The sequence below is a fragment of the Ovis aries genome, chromosome 24 (assembly GCF_016772045.2).
Source record: "Ovis aries strain OAR_USU_Benz2616 breed Rambouillet chromosome 24, ARS-UI_Ramb_v3.0, whole genome shotgun sequence".
NCBI classification, from domain to species: Eukaryota; Metazoa; Chordata; class Mammalia; order Artiodactyla; family Bovidae; genus Ovis; species Ovis aries.
Window position 1 is genome coordinate 29,867,269 of NC_056077.1, and position 19,219 is coordinate 29,886,487.

The following is a 19,219-nucleotide window of genomic DNA, read 5'->3' on the forward strand; positions in this document are numbered from 1 at the left end:
GTGAAAAAGTAACAACAGACACTACACTGTGCTTTTGGTCTGATCACTATGGATGACGGCTGAATGGAGGCAGGAGGCAACTGCCCTCCACTCCACTAGCCTTCCTTTAAAAAAATTTTTTTATTGTAGTAAAAGGCACATAATATGAAACATACTACTTTTACCATATTTAACTGTGCAGTTTAGTGGCACTAAGTACACTGACGTTGTTGTGTAACTCTCACGATCATCTATCTCCAGAATTTTTCCCCTTCCTAAACTGAAACTCTGTCCATCTGATGCAAAGAGCTGACTCATTGGCAAAGACCCTGATGCTGAGAAAGACTGAGGGCAGGAGGAGAAGGGGGCAACAGAGGATGAGATGGTTGGATGGCATCATCGACTCAACGGACGTGAGTTTGAGCAAACTCTGGGAGATAGTGAAGAATGGGGAAGCCTGGCGTGCTGCAGTCCATGGGGTCGCAAAGAGCTGGGCACAACTTAGCAACTGAACAACAGCAACAAGCCAGCCCCCACCCCATCACCCACCTACTTAAGGCCCCTGACATCTACCCATGTACTTTCTGACTATGAATTTGACTATTCTAAGTACTTTGTACAAGGGGAATCAACAGTATGTGTCTGCCCCTAATGTATACTGGAATGCATTTTTAAGGTTAACTTAATTGGCCTTCCTCAATAGGGAAGCCACAGCGAATCTCAAAGCTAAGCCTCCCAATCGGCCCTGGAAGAGCCTTAGGAAGCAAACGTTCCTTCCCAGGTGCTCACCGCAGCCTGACGCCTTTCTCAGGCCAGGTGCCCTGGAATTCCATGCTGACATGGGGACAAGGGAATAGCCATCACCGTAGACTCGTGTTTTCCATATTGGGGTGAGGCACACAGATGTACCCACATTTCATTTGGGTAGATACTTTCCTAAAGAAAGTGAAAGTCGCCCTGACTTTCTGACTCTTGCAGAAAGTCGTGTCTGACTCTTTGCAATCCCATGGACTACACAGTCCATGGAATTCTCCAGTTTCCCTTCTCCAGGGGATCTTCCCAACCCAGGGATGGAACCCAGGTCTCCGGCATTGAAGAAGGATACTCTACCAGCTGAGCCACAAGGGAAGCCCCACTTTCCTAAAGATTCTGTCATTAAATCTTCATGGTATTTTAAGGATAGGGATATGTAAGGTAAAGGAGCTTTTAAAAAATAATCACAACACTTATTGATCAGATAGCACTGATTCATGAGAAGGTCCCAAAGTAATGCCTGATATATTAGTCTCTGCAGGTCATATGTAATGATTGATTTACTCTTCATAACAATTCTATGAAGTCAATATCAGTATTTCACATATGAGGAAACAGAGGCACAGAAAGGTTAAACGACTTGCCCAAGGTCACAGAGCTTTTAAGACACAAAGCAGGAATTAGACTCAGTCATGTTTCCAAGTCTGTGCTCTTGACCTCCATGAACAACTCTCATTAAACATTTTTAAGTGACTCAGACACACTCTTTGGACCTGGGGAACTCATGAAAATGGGACAAACATTCAGTAACAAAATATTTCAGGAATTACCACCCTTGAGTACTGAAAAGGAGGGTACCCCCCATCCCATTCAGATTTCTCTTCACTCTCCCACCCCTCAAACTAGGTAAGAACCAGCTCTAGCCAAAGAAGTTTGTCCTGGTTATGCCTGTAGGTGAAATTAACTCTCTGGTGAGACACTTTCTGAACCTAGTAACATTGCAATAGTTATTTTCCCTGAATTTTATCCCCATCAAAATTCCATATCCCTTAGAGAGGATTTCAATTATATTACAGTACATACCAGGAGGTTTGGGGCTTCCCTGGTAGCTCAGATGGTAAAGAATTTTCCTGCAAAGCAGGAGATCCCGGTTCAATTCCTGAGTTGGGAAGATCCCCTGGAGAAGTGATAGGTTACCCATTCCAGTATTCTTGCCTGGAGAATCCCCATGGACAGACAGAGGAGCCTGGTGGGCTACAGTCCATGGGGTCGCAAAGAGTCAAGCTAAGCACAGCACAGCACCAGGAGGTCTTAACGGGCAACAGTTCATCAAATTCAAGATACAGCCCCTTTGGCAGTGGAATTTGGGTAGAGTTGGAAGTGGTAAACAGGAAACAAGCAAAGAAAATGTTGGAGGTGAACACACACAAGTAAACACACACACATACACACGCACATACACACACGCACTTCCCTGAAGGAATAGTCCCATCTCGAAGACTCGGGAATTTTTTTCCTTCTAGTGCATACCAGCATGGAGCAGAAAGTTCCATCACACAGATATGGATGGGTAAGCAGAGGCAACCCTGTGTGGGGGGATATGCACAGGCCCTGAAGACATCCACTCAGCGGGGTTCGAATCCAGGCTCCTGCACGATCAGGCTGTGTGGCCTCAGGCAGGCTGGTTCACTGCCCCAGTGTCCCTTCCCTCATTTATAAAACAGACATGGTCACAGCTACTTCAGCAAGTGATTAAATTCAAACAAGATCAATAAAACACGCAGCACAGTGACAAAAAACATAAAAGGCGGTCAATAAAAGGGAATAATTATCGTGGTTAGTGATTCAAAGACATTCCTAAGCAGGCAACTACTTATTATGTCAACCAACAAGGATTTATTGGACGACTACCCTCTGTGCCCATGTTTATGAAAGAGAAAAGTTTAACATGAGATTCTGGAGCTTTTAAAGGTGCTTTCAGTCTATCTGAAGACCAGCGTATGAGATGTAGGATATGTATCCTCAGAGAAATAATTTAGGGGAAAAAAAAAGCCCAGCCACAGCTGTAATTATCAAATGTGTCCTTTTCACAGGAAATGGACAACTTGAGTTGGGTCGTGAACAATGAGTAGATGCATTCCGCTAAATGATAACATCATAACTTGCACACACACACACAAACTCAGCCTAAAATACCCACTGGACTTGGATGATTCAAAATCTCCGTCGTTGGGCCAGAGCATCCTTCCTGACCCTGAGACCCAAACATTCAGTTGTCTGACAGACATGATCTGAAGATAGTCCACAGACATCTCATGCTGTATATGCCCAAAACAGACACTGGTGGCCTGTAACAGCTTCAAATGGTGACAATAAAGCAAAGAGGAGACTTTGTGAGTGAAGCAAAATGAATTCCAAAGAAACTTGACATCGGGGATTTATAAGCAGGAGGCCAAAGGAGAAATTGAAGATAACAGCAGTAGAAACTGCCCGTAAATTACCTACATGGTCTGGGAGGAAGAAACAAGCCATAAAATGTAGGCAGGGATCTCAGCTGTGGCTTTAATAAGCTCAGACAGATTTCTGTGCTGCTGGTTGGCCCCTCCCCCACATTATGAGATAAGTGGGCAAGTGGATAATTAATATGTCATGATATGATATAGAATGGGATACACTGGCAAGGGAATGGAGTCGGGGTTAATAAAGCCTTGTCTGGCTTCTGGTGTTGCAAACATCATCTCCTTGCTTGCACACACAGAGTCAAATAATGAATAAAGCCAAGCTGGACATATTCATCTCCTGGTTCCCTCAAGAAAGTCATAACTATGGGGACCCCTGGACAAGCAGCATTGCTCTCCCCTCCACCGAGTCTCTCCAAAACATGAACCTCTCTGCAGGATTCTCTCTTTCGCTTAATGAAATCACTTCCACTGTCTCCCAAGCTAGAAACTTCTGATTGCACCCTCTTCCCCTCTATCCAATTAACTGACTCATCTTGCTGATTCTTAAAAAGTTTTTCTGGAACTTCCACTCCATCCCGTCTTAGTCCCTGGTTTGTTACAGAAAGTCACTTCTATGAAAGGAATGAGACCCTTATAAAACACTCATCATATTATCAAAGTCTTTCTCTTCTGTCTGGCAATGCCTAGCAAAGAGTTGGCACTCACCAGGTATTGAGTGGGAAAAGAATAGATTTTATTAAGCCATCCTGCTCCCAGCTTCCAACTCCTCTAACCTTTCTCACATTCTTGCCACAGTTAAATATTAATTTTTAAAGAAAAAAAATTACAACAATGGGCTTTCCCAATGGATCAAGCGGTAAAGAATCTGCCTGCAATGCTGGTTCGATCCCTGGGTCAGAAAAGATCCCCTGGAGGAGGAAATGGCAACCCACTCCAGTATTTCTGCCTGGAAAATCCTATGAACAGAGGAGCCTGGTGCACTACAGTCTATGGGGTCGCAAAGAGTTGGACATGACTGAGCACACACATCACAATAATACCATCTTGCCCCAAGTCCTTCATTGGCATCCAATGCCAAGGATGAAAGTTCCTACCCAAGGTGGGGTTGGCACATAGCATGCTCCACAATCTGCTTTCTCCTTCCTCTCCAACCTCTTCCATGATTCACTCTGGAGAGTCTATCACTCAACCCAGAGTTTCTGTGCTGTTTTCCCAGCCCCCAAATCAAGAACTTCCCCAGTTCTCCTCCATGTGCCGCTCACTCTCTCCAATTTTCTGTCTTCTCTAGAGAGGGAGAACCCCTGCCCACCATTAAGATCAAGGTCATCTCTTCACTGCCCTCTGACTCTCCCAGAAAACATCTCAAAGGACCACAAAACACCACCTGACTGTCCCACCCACTTTGACTCCCCAGGGGGCCGAGCTGTGCCTTGTTCCTCATCATGCCTTTAACTCAGGCAGACTGGGGACGTCGGTCAAAAGTCATTCTCAATGATCTTTTTAAAAAAACAAAGAAAAGAAAATGGGAAAAAAAATAGACCAAAGAAATAGCACGGAGCCTAGAAAACAAGCCCACTTGTGTTCAAGAAAGTACAAAATGTATTCCATTGAACAGCTCCAAATAAGAGAGAGTTATTTCCAAAATCATTTTGAAAAAGCTACTTTGAAAAGATAAGGGACAGACATTTGAAACAAAAGAGACATACCTCATACCATAATGGAAAATAAACTCTAGATGATGGAGGAGCAAAATGTAAGAATCATGGGAAAGGAACACAAAACAAAGCAGAATATATATCCATATTCTGAGAGATGAGATCTTTCTCTCCTTTAAAGCAGTGAAGGAAATGAAAATGAAAAGACTGGCAGTTGAGGGTTCATCCAAATTTAAAATATCTGTCCAAGGGAAGAAAAAAAATCATGGAATTAAAATAAAACACATTTTGGAATCTATTTGCATGAAATATGACACACAAATGGTTAATCCCAAGATTACCCCCCAGTTCATTCATATTTATGAGAGAAACAATTCTGTAGAGAGTAGTAGAATAATAAAACAATAAGAATTAAAGCAACTTGAGGTTCTGTATAAAAATGCAATGAAATTAGCCCATTTAAATTCTCTAAACCTGAGAGAGCTTTTGGGGCGTGTCACAATAAAGGTCTTGCCCATGGGGACACAATTTCTCCAGGGCCTGGGCTGCAGCAGGAGGAAGGGAACTACTCTGGCTCCAGATAGCTGTCTCCCCTCATATGCTCTGGGCTCAAATATCAGAGGAGCAGCTTCTACAGGCACGGCGTTTGCCACCATTTGTTGGCAAGGATTAATTTACAATTAACCAAGGTTAACTCAGTGTCTTTCACTGCGGAGCCCAGAATTTATAATGCTACCTCTGTTCGCCATGTATGGCATGCGGGCAAGCTCTCAAGTTCCACTGTAATTTCACCTTCAAATTCATCCTCCGTATACCTCCCCAGATTCTAAAAAGGCAGAGGTGGTCATGTCCTTCAACACAGTTCTCCTCTTTCTTCTATCACACTTTCACCCTTCCTAATCTTGCCCTTAATATTTGGTATAGATTTACATTAATTGCTTCATTAAAATTTTATTCATAAAAAATTTTTTTAAGTTTTTTTTTGATGCAGACCATTTTTAAAGTCTTTAATGAATTTGTTACAATATTGTTTCTTTTTATGTTTCAGTTTTTTGGCCATGAGACATGTGGGATCCTAGCTCCCCTACCAGGGATAGAAACCACGACCCCTGCATTGGAAGGCAGTCTTAACCACTGGACTGCTAGGCAAGTCCCGAAACTTTCATTTTATTAAAACAAGATGTACACAGCCTCATCCCATTTCTGTAATCTCAATGTTTCTAAATAGCAATCATTATGCTACTATTTCCGGATGTTTAAATTTTAGACATTTTCAATTGACTTTCTGTTTCTGACCATGAAGATTTCATTTTCTTATACTACAATGAGATATCACATCTGGTATTATAGAGTGGCAATTAACAATAACAACAAAAGAACTAGAAATAACAAGTGTTGGTGAGGATGTGGAGAAAAGGGAACCCTTGTGCCCTGTGCTAGATATGAAAATTGGTATAGCCACTTTAGAAAGCAGTGTGGAATTTCCTCAAAAAATTAAAAATAGAACTAACATATGATCTAGCAATTCCATTTCTGGGTATTTACACATTTTAAAAAAACCCACTAATTCAAAAAATATATTTGCCCTCTCTACATTCACTGCAGCATTATTTACAAAAGCCATAATATGGAAACAAAGTGTCCATCGATGGATGAATGGATAAAGAAAATGTGATACATATATATATAACATAATATTCAGCCATAAAAAGAATGAAATCTCAATTGCAATGATATGAATAGACTTTAAGGGCATTATGCTAAGTGAAGTGGGTCAGCAGAGAAATGCTGTAAGATCTCACTTGTATGCAGGCTCTTTACAAACAAAAGAACAGATCATAGTTGCCAGAGGTGAGGGGGCCTGAGTAGTGACCGATGAAGAGTCAAAAAGCACGAACTCCAGAATAATACAAGTGAGTCGTAGGGATGGAATGCACAGCATGATGACCAACATTGTATGCTTCAGGTGTTTAACATATTGATTCGATATTTGTATAAACTGTGATGGGATCACCACAATAATTTATATCACCACAATAATTTATTTACCCAACCTTTCATTGAACTATTTATTTCTATCTTATTTTTAACTTCCAAGATCTCTATTTTTCTCTGATTATTACTTGAACATAGCACTTGATTTTTGTTTTGTGAATAAAATAAAACACTTCATGAATTAAGACATTAATTATAGTTTTAAAGTTTGTTCTTAGTCTCTTTCCTCCAAATGCCTTTTCTATCGCAGTTGTTGTCATCAGGGTCCTATATAATATTCTCCTGAAATGTCTACAGATCCTGGTTCTCCTTTCTGATTTTAGAGTAAGACAGGTCGAGGTAGATGGATGGAGCCTTACTAACGTTTAATGAGCAGAACCCAGCTATTTCGGGGATGGAAGGGAACTTCTGGATCTACTGCTTTTCTTAGGTTGGATGGCTTCTTCCTCAGAGTGGCTTTTTCTGACTCTTGACTGCTGCTGCTGCTAAGTCACTTCAGTCGTGTCCAACTCTGTGAGACCCCATAGACGGCAGCCCACCAGGTTCCAGGAGTGTAAACACTTGCAGAGGTAACGATGCCAAGGGTGTCCTCACGTAGTATACAGCCCTATCCTCTGTCATCAGGTCAGTTCAGTCGCTCAGTCATGTCTGACTCTGCGATCCCGTGGACTGCAGCACACCAGGCCTCCCTGTCCATCACCAACTCCCAGAACTTGCTCAAACTCATGTCCTTGAGTCAGTGATGCCATCCAACTATCTCATCCTCTGTCGTCCCCTTCTCCGCCTGCCCTCAATTGTTCCCAGCATCAGGGTCTTTTCAAATGAGTCGGATCTTCGCATCAGATGGCCAAAGTACTGGAGTTTCAGCTTCAACATCAGTCCTTCCAGTGAACACCCAGGACTGATTGATACCCTTTAAGATGGACTGGTTGGATCTCCTTGCAGTCTAAGGGACTCTCAAGAGTCTTCTCCAACACCACAGTTCAAAAAAGCATCAATTCTTCTGCACTCAGCTTTCTTTATAGTCCAACTATCACATCCATACGTGACTATTGGAAAAACAATAGCTTTGACTAGATGAACCTTTGTTGGCAAAGTAATGTCTCTGTCTTATAATATGCTCTCTAGGTTGGTCATAGCTTTTCTTCCAAGGAGCACACGTCTTTTAATTTCAAGGCTGCAGTCACCATCTGCATTGATTTTGGAGCCCCCCAAAATAAAGTTTCTCACTGTTTCCATTGTTTCCCCATCTATTCGCCATGAAGTGATGGGACCAGATGCTATGATCTTAGTTTTCTGAATGTTGAGTTTTAAGTCAACTTTGTCACTCTCCTCTTTCACTTTCATCAAGAGGGTCTTTTGCTCCTCTTTGTTTTCTGCCATAAGGGTGGTGTCATCTGCATATCTGAGATTATTGATATTTCTCCTGGCAATCTTGATTCCAGCTTGTGCTTCATCCAGCCCAGCATTTCGCATGATGTACTCTGCATATAAGTTAAATAAGCAGGCTGACAATACACGGCCTTGACATACTCCCTTCCCAATTTGGAACCAGTCTGTTTTTCCATATCTGGTTCTAACTGTTGCTTCTTGACCTGCATCCTCTGTCATCTTATGAACTAAAGCCCAGCATTCATCTTCTCCAGAAAATAAACCTCCCATATTCCACCAGATAGCAAAGGGCAGTCTCTGGCTGTGTAAATCTGAGGAAAGGATCTGGGGATATAACTGTAATCCTTCTATTTAAATCTCCTTTCAGTCATCAGAAGGACCCAGAATCTCCAGTTCCTAAGTCTCTGGTTTCTGAGGTGTGATCAGGCTGTATCATTCTGCCCTCCCCACTGCTTCCCATCACACTAGAAGGATGGGTCTCAGCCTCATACAGTTTGCTCTGTCAGCTACCATTCATTCACCCTCTTTCCATCTTCCAAATCTTTGTGGGTATTTCTTCCTTGCCAGCCCAGCATTTCTCATGATGTACTCTGCATATAAGTTAAATAAGCAGGATGACAATATACAGCCTTGATGTACTCCTTTTCCTATTTGGAACCACTCTGTTGTTCCATGTCCAGTTCTAACTGTTGCTTCCTGACCTGCATACAGATTTCTCAACAGGCACGTCAGGTGGTCTGGTATACCCATCTCTTTCAGAATTTTCCACAGTTTATTGTGATCCACACAGTCAAAGGCTTTGGCATAGTCAATAAAGCAGAAATAGATGCTTTTCTGGAATTCTCTTGCTTTTTGAAGCACAACCTGGAATCAAGATTGCCAGGAGAAATATCAATAACCTCAGATATGCAGATGACACCACCCTTATGGCAGAAAGTGAAGAAGAACTAAAGAGCCTCTTGATGAAAGTGAAAGAGGAGAGTGAAAAAGCTGGCTTAAAGCTCAACATTCAGAAAACCAAGATCATGGCATCTGGTCTCATCACTTCATGGGAAATAGATGGGGAAACAGTGAGAGACTTTATTTTGGGGGGCTCCCAAATCACTGCAGATGGTGACTGCAACTATGAAATTAAAAGGCACTTACTCCTTGGAAGGAAAGTTATGACCAACCTAGACAGCATATTAAAAAGCAGAGACATTACTTTGCCAACAAAGGTCCATCTAGTCAAGGCTATGGTTTTTCCAGTGGTCATGTATGGATGTGAGAGTTGGACTGTGAAGAAAGCTGAGCGCCGAAGAATGGATGCTTTTGAACTGTGGTGTTGGAGAAGACTCTTGAGAGTCCCCTGGACTGCAAGGAGATAAAACCAATCCATCCTAAAGGAGACCAGTCCTGGGTGTTCATTGGGAGGACTGATGTTGAAGCTGAAACTGTACTTTGGCCAGCTGATGCGAAGAGCTGACTCATTTGAAAAGACCCTGATGATGGGAAAGATTGAGGGCAGGCGGAGAAGGGGACAACAAAGGATGAGATGGTTGGATGGCATTACCAACTCAATGGACATGAGTTTGGGTGAACTCCAGGAGTTGGTGATGGACAGGGAGGCCTGGCGTGCTGCAGTCCAAGGGGTCGCAAAGAGTCGGATACAACTAAGCGACTGAACTGAACTGAACTTCCCTGCTGTGAGAGCCTAACCTGTTTTTGTCCCTTATAGGCTGCCATGCACTCTAGTCCTTTACTATCATCTAAGAAACTGCCTCGAGGGACCAGATCTAAGGGGTATATTCAAGCCACCAGGCCACACTGAAGAGCACTGCAGAGCTCTACATTCCTCCCTGGGTGAGCCATGTTTTTATCTGCACCCCCAGCTCTGCTCTTGATGTTCCCCTACTTACTTGTCTTTATCTGTCTCCTCTCTATAATCTTCCAATCCTTCATGGACCTTCAAGATTAAGGTCAGATATCATCTCCAGTGGGAAACCTGCCTAGATCTTCCCTGTACATATTGTGTATGTCTCTGGCCTGACACACCCATATAGATCACAGTGTGCTGAATTAATCTACTTGTACAGGTATCTCCCTCCCTAGACAAGAAGTAAGCAGGCAAGGACCATCTTATCCAAAGTCCTGCCTCCAGTGTGGGGAAAACCATCTGGCACATAATAGGTGCTCACTGATACCGTTCAACTGACCCGTTTCCACTAAGCTCCATGTTAGAAGCATCTTCATTCTCAAAGGAGTACAAAAAATACGGCTGTGTTTATTTGCCAACGTCCAAATAAGAAAGGCTAATCAGAGAGCACCAGGAAATGAAAACAGCCAGATGTTTTTCAAAGCAAAAGTCCAGGAACACAAAATAGCTTGCAACAGGGGTGATGTATGTTTTCCCAGTGATTCGAAATGAAGATATGCTTATTAGGCAGAGAGAGAGATTTAACAGGTTTCTCAGCTAATGCTGCAATTTTAAATCCATTTAAGATAATTTTCTTTATCTTGAATCTATTTTTCTCAGTAACCAGGATACTTAACTGATTTGTACAAAATCCATTTGAAAAAGAAATAATCTAGTCTAAGCAAGGGCACACTCTAAATGAAAAAAGAGAGACAGCACAAATCTAACAGAAGCTGAAGCATCTGTTTGAGAAGCCAAGAGGACTACTGACTAGAAAATAGGATTATTTCCCCCAGCATCTTGATTTTCCCACCAATCTCTCTTCTCTCTTTCCCAAGGAGAAAACAAGTAATTCTTAAATCTGAGAGAACAGAACAAAGACCTCTCATAAACCAACCACAAGGCAAACGAACTGTTTCAAAGGTAAGACTCTCGCACAAAAATTACATGTTGAAACAATCATAGGATGTACTTTCTCATCTACCAGCTAGGAAAAGCATTATTGAAATGCTAGTTTGGGAAGGGTCAGGTAAAATTCTAATAGCAGCAGAAATTGCTATAAAGTTTCTGGAGGAAAACATCTCTCTGTGTATCCAGAGCCTCCAAAAGTATTCCCACAAGGTGATCTAAGGATTATACCATTAGACGTGTAGATGACCCAGACGGATGGTTCGGGGAGGGAGGTGGGAGGGGGGCTCAGGATGGGGAACACGTGTACACCCGTGGCGGATTCCTGTTGATTATGGCAAAACCAATACAATATTGTAAAGTAATTAGCCTCCAATTAAAATAAATAAATTTAAATTTAAAATAAATAAATAAATACATATATATATTTTAAAAAAAAAGAAGTGTGGATTAAGAAAGCAAATGTCTGGACTTCCCTGATGGCGCAGTGGATAAGAGTCCGTCTGCCAGTGCAGGCGACGCAGGTTCCATCCCTGGTCCAGGAAAACCCCATGTGTTGCAGAGCAACTAAGCCCGTGTGTCACAACTACTGAAGCCCACGCGCTGGAGCCCTTGCTCCACAAAAAGAGAAGCCGCCAGAATGAGAAGCCTGGGTACCACAATGAACAGCAGGCCTGGCTGGCTGCAACTAGAGAAAGTCCACGAGCAGTAATGCAGACCCAGCGCAGCCAAAAACAAATAAGTAAAATAAATTTTTTTAAATGAAAATAAATATATCAACGTACATAAAGACTTGAAAGGGGAGATATTCATCAGTGTTATTTATAATAAAGAAAAGTAGAAAAAACCCTAAATTTACAACAATTGAAACAATGATCATAACTAATAACACCAGAAAATGCTTGTGAAATACTGTTGCATGAAAAAAGGATACAAGAAATATAGTTTCATAATCTGCATAGAAAAATAGACTCAGGACAAGATGCTAAGATTTTACCAGTCACTGCCTCTAGGTCATGAGGTCATGGTAGTTTTTTTTTTTTTACTTAAGAATTTTTTGGATTATGTTTCTGTACTATTTGTATTAAAATTTAAAAATTTACTTAGCTTTATTTTTATAATCAATAGCACTATTTACTGATTTTGTTTGTGTGTATATGCGCTTAGTTGTGGCCAACTCTTTGTGACTCCATGGACTTTAGCCCAGCAGGCTCCTCTGTCCACAGGATTTCCAGGTAAGATACTGGACGGGGTTGTCATTTCTTTCTCCAAGGGATCTTCCCAACAGGGGTGGTACCTACATCTGCACTGGCAGGCAGATTCATCACCACTGAGCCACCTGGGAAGCTTCATTTATTGATTACAGAGGAGACTCATGAGATAAAAGCTTCTCTACTAGTTACAAACAGCAGGAGATAATGTCATAGACACGCGTTTACACTATAAACCAACTCCTCTGAGCAATTGAATCAGAACTTACTTGGTGGGACGATAATCCGGAATGGAACGATCCAGTGAAATTTTTTCACTGAGGTAGGAATTGTAGCCATACTTCTCATGGGGTCCCTTGGCTTTTTCTTCTTCAGCAGGGGAAAGGGTGGCAGGAAGGCCTCCTTTGCCCCGCCCACCATAACCTTCAATGAGCCCAAGGGATTTGGATAAACCTAGAAAAAGACAGAGGGGAAAAAAAAGAGTTAGTTGAAAACCACCATACCAGGATATGTTACTCAGGCTAAAATACAGCTTCAGTGGAAATTTTAACATTACCGTCGCAGAAAAGATTATGTCCTCCACTTATCAATATTGGGAATATGCCCTGAGAACATTTAAACTGAGAGGAACGGGACTTCCCTGGTAGCCACGGGTCGAGACTTCACCTTCCATTGCAGGGGACAAGGGTTTGATCCCTGATTATGGACCTAATACCCCATGTGCCTTGGGGGAAAAAAAAACACACCAAAAAATGGAACCAATACTGTAAAAATTGAATACAGACTAGAAAAAATAATTAAAAATTAGATTAAGAGGAAAGTCAAAGCAATGACAAAGGTCCGTATAGTCAAAGCTATGGTTTTTCCAGTAGTCGTGTACGGATGTGAGAGCTGGACCATAAAGAAGGCTGAGCACCAAAGTATCAACACTTTGACACTGCGGTGTTGGAGAAGACTCTTGGACAGCAAGGAGATCAAACCAGTCCATCCTAAAGGAAATCAACCCTGACTATTCATTGGAAGGACTGATGCTGAAGGTGAAGCTCTGATACTTGGGCCACCTGATGTGAACAGCTCACTCACTGGAAAAGACCCTGACGCTGGGAAAGACTGAGGGCAGGAGGAGAAGGGGGTGACAGAGGATGAGAAGGTGGGATGGCATCACTGACTCAATGGACATGAGTTTGAGGAAGCTCAAGGAGATACTGAAGGATAGGGAAGCCTGGTGTGTTATAGTTCATGGGGTTGCAGAGAGTCTGACATGACTGAGCAACTCAACAACAACAACAAAGGAAGTCTGAGGTGTGGGGTTAAGGCTGGTCACGTTCAGGAAGCACCTCTCCTTCTTTTTGGGAACTAGGGTGGATCGGGTACCAGGATGGGGTCTCTAAAAGGGAGAGACTGCCAAAAGCAGGACACATGCGGACCAAAAATGGGCAGAACAGGGCCTGTCATCCCTGCCCAATTTCCTGTCTTCATGAGCAATTACCACAAGGCTAGATATTCCAGGAGATGCCCGGTAACAATGCAGAATAAGAACAGTCAGTAATAAGGAACTGCCAGACAGCAGGTGTTTTTGCTTCATTTGAAGAGAATAATATACAGATTGATTTTATCATGAGTTTAAAGTGTGTAACCGTCTAACACTGTTCTATACCTAATGGTTTTATTTAAATCTCATCTAAATGGCAAAAGGAAATACAAAAGTGTTTGAGAATAAATCACAGAGAAGAAAAGCCCATAAGGGTGACAACCATGCCAAGTAGAGTAGGAGGCCTCGGTAACAAGCTTCACTGAGCAATTGCAGGTTCCGGGGATGGTGGCAGCTTTATACCTATTGTTCCATTTATACGATAAACAGCTTGATGGGTAATTTTTAAATCCTACAGTTACAGGAGGTTTATTTCTTTGCTTGAAAACTTTTGTTGTGAAGGGCTCTTATTCACTTTCACTGTTTCAAATGTTCAAGCTTCTCTGTCCACCCTCAGGTGTGCTCACATGCACACACACACACACACACATACACACAGTTTGTCCACAAAAGTCCCACTGCTGCCACTGGTAGGAAGACCATGGACCAGAGGTGTCAACAGCATCCTCAGCTTTCATGATGGGCAGCCCACAGAGCCTAGGTGGATGCTGACCTCCCAGGAAAGCATTCTCAAGCAAGTTAAAGACCAGTAAGTCTGCTCTGGTCACATGACGGTCCGCCACCCCATAATGGAAAGACCTGTAGTCTCTTCCTCATTCCTCTGAAACTACTAATTCATTTTCTGTGAAACAAAATAAAAAAGCAAAGCTTAAGCAGGCACCTCGGGGTTGATCTCAAGTGGACATCATTTTTCTACCTAAGAATCTTTTCCGCTGTCCACTGTGTTCCTCAGGAACCCTGACATCTTTTCTGCCTGTCACCATCCAAACAGAGGAACTGTCAACTGAGAACTGGATTACTCCAACACTTTCTGCTTCCTGGTCTTTAACCTCTCATTCCACATCATTGTGCACCAACCATTCCAATCACATCACCTCTGCTGTGCTCCAAAATCTACAAAAACTCTTCAAATGTCAAGGACAGACACCTGTGTTGGAATTTTAATTCACCCATGAAAGGACATTGCTGGTGGAAATGTAAAATGGTGCACTTACTTTGTTAAACAGCTTGGAAGTTCTTCAAAATGCTAAGTATAGTTGTACCACATGACCCAGCAATTCCATTTTTAGGTATATACCCAAGAAAAATGGAAAGATATGCCCACACAAAAACTTGTACACAAATGTTCAGAGAAGCATTATTCATACTAGCTAAGTGTCTATCACCTGACAAATGAGTAAAACAAAATGTGGTTTATTCAGACAATGTGATAATATCTAGCAATAAAAACGAAATACAGAACTTCCTCAGTTTACAAAAGAGTTACATCCTGATAAATCCATCATAAATTGAAAATATCCTAGGTCAAAAATGCATCTGAAACATCTAACCTACTGAAGAGCATAGCTCAGACTAACCTACCTTAAATGTGGTCAGAACCCCTACATGAGTCTTGTTGTGTTAGCCGCTCAGTCATGTCCGACTCTTTGCGGCCCCATGGACTGTACCCCACCGGGCTCCTCTGTCCTGGAATTCTCCAGGCAACAATACTGGAGTGGGTTGCCATGCCCTCCCCCACGGGATCGTCCCAACCCAGGGACCAAACCCACTTCTCTTATGTCTGCAGCACTGGCAGACAGGTTCTTTACCACTAAATTCACCCGGGAAGCCCAATATATATGATGTACAGAATATGACATAATTTTAAAAGATGAAAAAGAGATGATACTCTGCGGGTTTTGCTTCTTGGTTCGTGCACTTTCACTCACTCATCCTGGGTTTCCCTTTCCTTGCCCAATATTTGCAGCTTTTTTTTGAAAGCCACAACCTCAGTCCTCTGTGGATTTCTGGCCAGCATGGAACCCAAGGGTCAAGGAGGGAGGCTGGCCAATGGGACAGAATTGACCTCCAATATAACTCAACGGCTTTCATGGAAAATCGGATTCTTCCGCTTATTTCATCTGTGGACTCCTTTTTCTCTCCTTGGCTATACAGTACCTCTTTTGTCCAGTCTAAAGAGATATCTTCCATTCCCCAGTCATTAAATGCCACCTCAAAGATACAATGTGTCTCAGCTGTTTGCCCAGCACCCTTCCATAGGCAGACTTTCCAGTACAGGCAGAGGAGCCGGGGAGGGAATTTATTACAAAAGGGCATAGGAATTAAGACTAGGAATGCAGGCTAATCCCACCAAGGACACTTAGGGAATGAAACCTCCCAGTGAGACTTTTTTTCCCCTTTTTGAGGCATTATTTCTTCCATCATGAAAGGTACCCACGTAGCAGTCTCAAAAAAAGATCATTCTCCAGAGTGCAATGTGACAACTACGAATTATATATTTTGTGGTCCATGTGCTCCCATTTTCCCCCCAATTGAATCTGCCAGAAAGGTTCAACAAAGCAGCAAAAATGTTCACTGGCATTTTAATGTGCTTACTTAGCAGGCCCCGGAAATGGATGGCAACAACAAATATAAGTTCAAGTTTATCAACAAGACTCAGGTTGGTCTTTACTTGGCTGGGGAGAGATGCCACGAGGGCAAGTTGGGATGACTCCATGCACCCAGGGAACTTTCTTTTCTGAAAGTGCCTTGTGCTTTTTGGCCAGAAGCAACTGTAGCCACAGCAGATGGATGTGAACTTGTAGGCATGGAGGCCACAATTGACAAAAAGAAGAAAGAGGGGAAGGAAGGAAGAGAATGGGGTGGGTGCTTGGGATCAGATTAGAGAGGACTTGGCATTGCCTTCTTGTCCCTTAGGCGCTGCCTCCTGAGTTACTGGAGCCGAAGACTGCAAAGCCAAGGGACGGTATTGGCAAGAAGTTGAAGGTGAGGAAGAAAGAACAAATTAAGGTCAGCCGTCCCCTAGCACCTTTACTGAATATTCTTCGTGTTTCTCTCCACCCTGTTTCTCTGCTTCATGCCCCAGAAGATAAGACTTATATGGTCAGTATCAAGCGTTCCTTAAGACTTCTGGCTTTGGGTTGGGCTTAACCACCAGGAGCTACCTTGAGAAGACTGATGGTCGAGAAGAGAGAGAGGCTGGGGTGTTTGGCCCCCAGCTCCCTCCCACCCAGCTGTGGTTTGGTGGAGACTGCGTTCTTCTGTGGCACAGTCGTGTTCAGACAGGCATCTCCGACGGTTAGCCTAGGGTTAGAGCCAATCCCATGTTCTGTTAACCACGCTCTCTTCTGGAGCCTTCAGGCGTTGGCATGGCAACTGCTTCCCTTCTGTTGCTAGCCCTGGAGTCATACACCATGCCTGGCCACGCCTTGCTGATTTCCCTTAACTCTTCCCAAATCTTTGTAAATGTTTTGCTAAAATCTCTTCAGTCAGCCCTTCTGGGTGTGCCACTTGTTTCTGGCTGGGATACTGACAGACACAGCATCTTACTCACACCCACAGGAAGACTTCCCCCATGGTACCACAACTAGATACTCTCTTTAAGGGCAGGCATGTGGTCACCCTAGTGCCTGACCGGTAGAAAGTTCTTAAGAGGGACTTTCCTGGTGGTCCAGTGGCTAAGATTCTATGCTTCCAATACAGGGGGCCTGGGCTCAATTCCTGGTTAGGGAACTAGATCCCACATGCTGCAACTAATAGTTTGAATGCAACAACTAAAGATCTTGTATGCAACAACTAACAACAATAGCAACAACTAACAACAACAACATCAACAACAACAAAAAGTCCAAAAAAAAAAAAAAAAAAACCCCAAATGGTTGAGCATATGGATGAGTAGAAATGAGATCTGGAGACTGAAATTGGAGCCATCTATTATAAAGTGATGTCAAGACAGAAAATTAAATACACGGGGCGGAGGGAGGGGAAGACATCTACTAGGAGCAGAGAAGAGGGATCAAGACTGCATATTACATTTATATTCATAAAGAAAAAGAGAGTTCACACTGATGAATGTCACAGGGAAATCAAGCCTGGAAAAGGCCATTTGGTTTGGCAGAGAAAAGGGCCCTGGTGACCTTAGAGATGGACAAGCCAGTGACATAAGAACTTCTAGGGTGGTATTTTGTTTTCTGGCTGTAACCAACCAGAATCTAAAATGTAAAAAATTCTATTTGTAGAAGCAACAAATATTACAATGCACTTAGAACTCTAAACAATAGGAGGAAAACTATGAGATTTCATTAAATGGATGAAATAAAACACACATAAACAGCAGAGAGATGTATTTTTACTTAGAAGATGGAATGTTACAAAGATATCATTACTTCTTTTTAATGTATGGATCTAATGTAATTCCAAATAGAATCTTTTTCTGAAACAGAACAAAAGGTTCTAAAATTAACCCAGAAGAACACAGAGGTGATAACACTTGGACATTTTGTTTAAAAAGAAAAAGGGGGGTGCCTTATCCAATATTAAGTTAAGAAATAAAGCAATAATAATTCAAGTGATGTGGTGACTAGGAGGAAATATTACATAGATGCAGAGAGGTAAGGCTCTAAACTGTATCTCTCTCTCTCTCTCAAATAGCCATCCAATTTTCCGAACATTAATAAAAATAACCTCCACTTTTGGAATTTTAGAAATTCCTTTTTAATGTAGTCAACACCAAATTTCTGAGCATACCTCATGTGGATGAGGGAGCGACTTCATTCATCTCACACGAAGCCCAGAAATCCCGAGGTGCCCTGGCTTGATAATTTGATAACCCTCCAGCAAGAGTAAATCACTCTGCTCACTTCTATGTTCGGTTGGCCCAAGCTACAAAGGCTCCATAGTGGCAGCAAAAAGTAAAGAACCCAGGTTGTAAATCCACTCCCAGCTGCCTCCCCACCTCCCTCCATATAACTAAGGCCATCATTTTCTCCAGGGTTACAGTTTAAACTGATGAGTTTACAGATAACCAGCATTATTCTTTCAGAAATCAGGACTCACAACAGACACACAAACTCCAGGACAGAGATGAAAACACAATGCAATCTGGTGCCTTGTCAACTCATAAAGCTCCTCTTCATCTTGGCAGCCACAGCCTAGTGTCAGTGAACCCCCCCACCCCCCCCCCCCCCCCGCCCCCACACACACACAGCCAAAGAGCCTAGCATGTTGCATGGCCTTCTTCCAGAGGGCAAGCATGTGTTGGGGGGGGGGGTGGTCTTGACAGAGGCCCTAATGCCTCCTGAAGATCACAGAGTCCCAGGGAGATTCCACATGATGCTAAAGCATTTGAAAAACTGACAAAACATACAGACAAATCAGGAAGTTGCAGCCATAAGCCATAAGTAGTGAGCAATAATTCCAGATTTATTCTTGGGATTCCATGTACTCTTGGGAGAGTGAGGGGACCACTTGTGGCTCGAGGAAGCCAATGTGACCACAGAGACAGACGGGATACGTGATAAATGTGTGCAGACTAAATT

The 19,219-nt window shown here is 42.7% G+C and overlaps 1 protein-coding gene across 1 annotated transcript in view; it reads right to left on the reverse strand.

The window, feature by feature from the left end:
• Positions 1 to 19,219, reverse strand: part of GALNT17 (polypeptide N-acetylgalactosaminyltransferase 17) — a 427,725-nt gene that overhangs the window by 247,438 nt on the left and 161,068 nt on the right. The window contains exon 2 of the mRNA XM_027961707.3: positions 12,520 to 12,703. Coding sequence (XP_027817508.1) covers positions 12,520 to 12,703 — 184 coding nt within the window. The remainder of the gene's footprint in view (positions 1 to 12,519; positions 12,704 to 19,219) is intronic.